The sequence below is a fragment of the Scyliorhinus canicula genome, chromosome 9, assembly GCF_902713615.1.
Source record: "Scyliorhinus canicula chromosome 9, sScyCan1.1, whole genome shotgun sequence".
Classification (NCBI taxonomy): domain Eukaryota; kingdom Metazoa; phylum Chordata; class Chondrichthyes; order Carcharhiniformes; family Scyliorhinidae; genus Scyliorhinus; species Scyliorhinus canicula.
Window position 1 is genome coordinate 186,960,724 of NC_052154.1, and position 5,946 is coordinate 186,966,669.

The 5,946-nt window shown below is 43.0% G+C and overlaps 1 protein-coding gene across 1 annotated transcript; it reads left to right on the forward strand.

Annotated features, from left to right (window-relative positions):
* Positions 1–2,644: 2,644 nt before the first annotated feature.
* Positions 2,645–4,862, forward strand: LOC119971026 (follitropin subunit beta-like). Its single transcript, XM_038806138.1, has 3 exons — positions 2,645–2,725; positions 3,197–3,391; positions 4,256–4,862. Exons 1-3 carry the CDS (start codon positions 2,708–2,710, stop codon positions 4,502–4,504), a joined length of 462 nt encoding a protein of 153 aa, XP_038662066.1. The 5' UTR covers positions 2,645–2,707; the 3' UTR covers positions 4,505–4,862.
* The last annotated feature ends 1,084 nt before the right edge of the window (positions 4,863–5,946 follow it).

The window sequence follows — 5,946 nt, forward strand, 5'->3', positions numbered from 1 at the left end:
GACTCAAGGATGCTCCTTTAAAACAGAGATGAGGAGGAATTTCTTCAACCAGAGGGTGGTGAATCTGTGGACCTCTTTGCCGCAGAAGACTGCAGAGGACAAATCACTGATTGGCTTTAAGACAGAGATGGATAGGTTCTTGATAAATAAGGGAACCAGGGGTTATGGGGAGAAGGCAGGGGAATGAGGATGAGAAAAATATCAGCCATGATTGAATGGCAGGGCAGACCCGATGGGCCGAGTGGCCTAATTCTACTCCTTTTTGTCTTATGGTGGTGGGAGGTTACCAAGAGGGCATTGGAATAGTCAAATCTGGAATCAAAAAGGATATATATAGATACATAGAACATACAGTGCAGAAGGAGGCCATTCGGCCCGTCGAGTACCACTGACCCACTTAAGCCCTCACTTCCACCCTACCCCCATAACCCAATAACCCCATCTCACCTTTTTGGACACTAAGGGCAATTTGGCATGGCCAATCCACCGAACCTGCATGTCTTTGGACTGTGGGAGGAGACCGGAGCACCCAGAGGAAATCCATGCAGACACGGGGAGAACGTGCAGACTCTGCACAGACAGTGACCCAGCGGGGAATCGAACCTGGGACCCTGGCGCTGTGAAGCTACAATGCTAGGCACATGGGCTACCGTGCTGCGTATAGATATAGATTAGGGGTTTTGCATAACATGGACAAAAAAGTTGATTGTCAACCTACTAGTTCTTCCGATATGACTATGGAAGGCAGTAAGAGTGGGATAATTGCCTGGTCAGCTCAAACCATGTAGCAACTGCAGTGCAACAGCCTCCCCATGTTAAAAGTCTCCACACCAAGTTCTTGTCACCGCCTCTACCCTGTGGCAAAGGTACGCTTCGATTCATGGGACTACCAGACAGAGAGAGGGAGCGGGGAGGGTGTTCACAGGCAGATTAGCTGAGGTAGAGGTGGATTGAGGAGTTATGGAGATAGCAGCAGGTGGAGAGGATGTTGGGTCACAATTGCAATTCAATGTCAAATAGGCAACAAGGTTGCAAAGGTTTGGTTCAGTGTGAGTCAACAGTCGGTGAGGTGATGGATGCAGTGGTAAGGGTCCAGAATTTCTGCTGCGGGCCTTCCCAAGTGTTAACAAGAAATCACAGCCCATTCAGGAGTCAACGTCAGACAAGTAATCCTATCATCTGTGAGATAGTGGAGGCCCGGAGTAAACTGGTGGAGAGATAGCACTGGGTGTCATCAGTGTTTATGTGAAAGTCAATTGGCTGCTGTCACCATAGGGAAGTATGTAGGTGAGGAAGAGGAGCCAAGGTTAGATCCTTGGAGAAATCTAGAGATAGCGTTGAGGGAATGGGAAGATAAACTATTGCCGTATCCCTTGTACATGAGTGAGAAAAGATTAGGTCAATTATAGTGCTTCTACAACTGCTGTGACAAGAACCAGCGTGGTGAAATTATGACTCAGCAGAGTTGAGGGATTGCACTTCGGGTTTTTCTTGTCTATGTCAATACTGCTCACTGGGTAAGCTGATTGAGCCATCAGTGGAGGTTGTAACATAAATATTATCATTTAACTGTATACCTCTAAATACCAATAGGTCCTTCCTAATGCTCCTTGAATTAGTACAAGAACATTTCAATTTCTCATTCAAAATAATCCAGTTCTCCATAGGGATGTATTTAACTAAATAATAATCTTCATCAGTGTCACAAGTAGGCTTACATTAACACTGCAATGAAGTTACTGTGAAAAGCCCCCATTCGCCACATTCTGGCACCTGTTTGGGTACACTGAGGGAGAATTCAGAATATCCAATTCACCTAACAGCACGTCTTTCGGAACTTGTGGGAGGAAACCAGAGCACCCGGAGGAAACCCATGCAGACATAGGGAGAGCGTGCAGACTCCGCACAGACAGTGACCCAAGCCGGGAATCGAACCTGGGACTCTGGCGCTGTGAAGCAACAGTTCTACCCCAGTGTATTTCCATTTCTTTTTTAGATGAAACACATCCATGGCAATTTTAGCTTTTAGCGATGATGTAAAATGAGTGATAACACATTGGACACTCATTTTACAGCCCAGGAAAATTTACTTTCCTGTCAATGGGCAGACTGTATAATCGCAGGACAATTCACCACCACGTTTCTTGGTCAACCGGAAACTGAATTTTGCCCCTATTCTTTCCATCTACTTCTTAAAGTAATAGTCGATTTGTTATCCAAGTATTAATTATTCTATCCAGATCTCAGTTAAATGAAGGACTGGCTCCATTTGCAAAAAAATGAACTGGTCCTCAGCAATCTTCAGAGATTTTAGAATGGAAACATGGAACAAAACCGGAAAGCAAAGGTGCAAACACTAATTAATCACACAGCACTCAAATGGTTAGACTCTTTTTTAATATAAATTTTGCTAAGTTTTTTTTCCTGTCCTCTGTTTTCTTCATCATGTTGGTTTGTAATCAAGAGCCTTTCAGTAAAAAAAAACCTTTGTATTGTGGCTGAGACTGAACTGAATCACTGTGAAAGGTTAAGAGCTCCAATTACCTCAGGCGAGGAAATGCATGAAGCAAATAACTGGAGTGATTGGTCCAGGTAAAACCTTAAATCCTTTGATTTGCAGTTGATAGCACTGGTTCAGTATAAAGGGAAATTCAGTTTGTGATGCCTTCAACATTACTGATGCACTGTCGCTCGAAGGAAACCTGTTATGTACTCACATATAAAGGTATTTTTGACAATTTTTCAGCAGTGCTGAATAATAATAGTGTATTGAATATTTAACTTAATGTTCTTTAAAATATAGCTTTGTGTTCAGATGTGAAAAAAATGATTATGTGTCGATAAATTATTGACAGAATTGGAGAATGTAGTGAAGAAGTGGAATGTTTAGTATCATTTTGCACTAACATACAGACCTGGTGGAATATCACAGAAATACTAGTTACATTGATTAAAATGTCATGCACACCATGTTGTTAACGACACATGTCTTGGGTTTCTGTAATTTGTGGGAATCATGAAGGTTCAATATGCTAGTCTATATTTAATATTTATTTTCAATCAGATTATGTAAGGAAGCTTTGTACTATATTGGATCTGAAAGTGTACAATTCATATGTAAAGGAGGCTGATTAAAATGCACAACTCTGTTATTATATGTGTTAACTGGACAACGTTCATTTATTATTCTTTTCAGATTAGCCTCATGTTCAAAATTATGATGACAAAGATCTCTACATTCCATGTATTTTTCTTTTTACTGTGCTGGATGTCTGTCCAGTCACTGAACCGATGTCAGCTGACTAATATTACAATCGCGGTGGAAAAAGAAGAGTGTGGGTATTGTGGTATGGTCAATGTAACTTGGTGTGCTGGTTACTGTTTCACCAAGGTGAGGAATCGCATAATTGTTAATAAGTAATCATCGTATACACGTGCTTGATGTGCAGTAATCTGTGATACGACAGAAGTGGTCGGAATCTATGTTACCGATGTTAGAACCAACAATCAAACTTTTTTGTAAATGAACTAAGTAGAAAGTGCAAGTGCGGGCGGCCCGGTGGCTCAGTGGTTAGCACCGCTTCCGCACGGCACCGAGAACGCGGGTTCGATCCCAGCCCCGGGTCACTGTCCATGTGGAGTTTGCGCTTTCTCCCCGTGTCTGCCCGGGTCTTACCCCCACGACACAAAGATGTGCAAGATTGGCCACACTGAATTGCCTTTTAATTGGGGAAAAAAAAAAGAATTGGGCACTTCAAATGTATTGAAAAAAAGAAAGTGCAAGTGCTGGAATTCTGAAAGACGAACACAAAAGTGCTGAAAATAAAGCACAGCATGTCTGTCCCATTGCGAAATAGATTTGTGGCGGGTTTAACATATTAACATGCAACAAAATGAACAAGTCTTCTCTTTATGTTCCAAACATTTTATGCTATTAGATAAACTTTCCTAACTATTTTGGACTTGGGGCAAGGGGATAACAAGGGGCTTTTCACAGTGACTTCATTGAAGCCTACTTGTGACAATAAGCGATTATTATTATAACTGGAAAACTGCTTGTGTTTTTAGGGATGACTGTGATGTGCGCTGAATTATTTGTTGTCACTGACTATAAACCGCTGTTGATGTGGACGATGCAATTATTATAATCAGATGGCATAATGAAAGAGCAAGGATTTTGATGATTCCTGTTGTGCTGCTTAATTCAGAATTGTGCCACTTTCCTTATTTCTTTTTTTCAAATTTCATGTTTCAGGATCCAGTCTGCAAGCATTCCATGGCTTCCATTTATCAAGATATTTGCAGCTACAAGGAAATAATCTATGAAACAATAACCATTCCAAACTGCCCTGCCAATGTTAACCCTTACTATACTTATCCTGTAGCAATCAGCTGCCAATGTGGGATGTGTAACACTGAAACCACTGACTGTACTGTTTCAGCTATGGAACCAACACACTGTTCCTTGACACAACAAGGGATAAAGGACGTGAACAAAACATAGATAACTTACTTTCCACCCAGTGGGTCCTCAGCAAAGGGCCTTTCATGCACAGGCATGATTTAGGCGCAACAATCCCCGATTAAACAACGTAGCCTAAGTTACTATTTAAGAGGCGCAAATGTATGTTACTCTTAAATTATGTGCCAGCTTATTGTAAGACATGTGTAAGTTATGTGTTGCCTTGTTTTAGTACATTTTTTAAAGAATTTGAATAATGAACCATCGACACAAGTCATAAAGCAACATGTATGAGACTAAGGTTCATGTGCTGTACATGCTGGTTTTGTACAGTCTGTTCAATAAACTACAATGTAATTTATATGAACCCATTAATAAAGACAAAGTCAAGTGTTTTCCAAAAAGAAATGGCAAAGTGTCAATTTTTGGCGCGGAACTCGATGTGATCCGGGGGTGTGACCCGGATTTCAATCTTCAGACACTTCGAAAAAATAAATTCTTCATGTTAAAAACACCACCCCTGAGGCACAAAGCATTTGATTTGTGTGCCCCAGGGTCATCTGAGCACTTCAATCAAGGGAGTGCTGCGTTCAAACGGGTCCACAACTCTTGATCTCATTCAAGCCAGGTGGAATGCATCTCAACGATCATCTCCCAGATTGTCGGAGGGGGCCCTCGCTCAATTGCTGGATGCCGTAGAGCAGAGGCGGCCCTCGAGCAAGGTCACCAATCACACCCAGGAGACAGTGGCAGCACTGGGCAGTGCCAGCAGCTTGAGCTGGAGGAGGGGGGCTCAATGTAGGAAAAAGTGAAAGCCCTACTTTGATCTGCAAGGGTCAGTGCCCCCGTCTCCCCTTGGCACTCCACCCTTCCGTCAACTGCTGGAATGTCACCTTGAGCCCACATGCCACCACCTCGCAGCTTCCCAGCACCCGACCTTCCAGCATCATCCTCAAATTCCCCCCACCCCCAGCACTCATCAAAATCCCTGATTAAGCCCACTGCCCACACATGCCAGATGAACTCGATCTGTGTCTTAGTCTATGTATTTCCATTGTGTATCTATCGTATGTCCAATGTTTTTCATGTATGGAATGATCTGTCTGGACTGAACGCAGAACAATACTTTTCACTGTACCTCGATACACGTGACAATAAACCCAAATCAAATCAAATCTCTGACACGCCAGGCGCCCGGCTCGCAATATCCCCTTTTGTGTCCCTGCAGGAGAAGATTGTCCACAACCGCAGAGAGACACAGAGTGGGAAGACGGGCAGTGGAATGTCCAAACTAAGGATCTTGACTCCTTTTGTGGAAAGGGTCATGGAGCCTGCAGGGGTGGACCAGGAGAGGGCTGCACAGAAACGAGATTGGCCTGTCACAAAAATATCAGGGGCCACTGCACCTTCACTAGCTTATCAGTCTCAAGAGAGATTCTATTGTCCGAGCACTTGGTCAGGCCAAGTACTAAAACCATGTTCCT

Bases quoted from the DNA above. Each gene is read 5' to 3' on its own strand.
- LOC119971026 (XM_038806138.1), top strand. The intron at 3,392-4,255 runs GTGAGGAATCGC...TTCATGTTTCAG, and splicing joins CTGGTTACTGTTTCACCAAG to GATCCAGTCTGCAAGCATTC.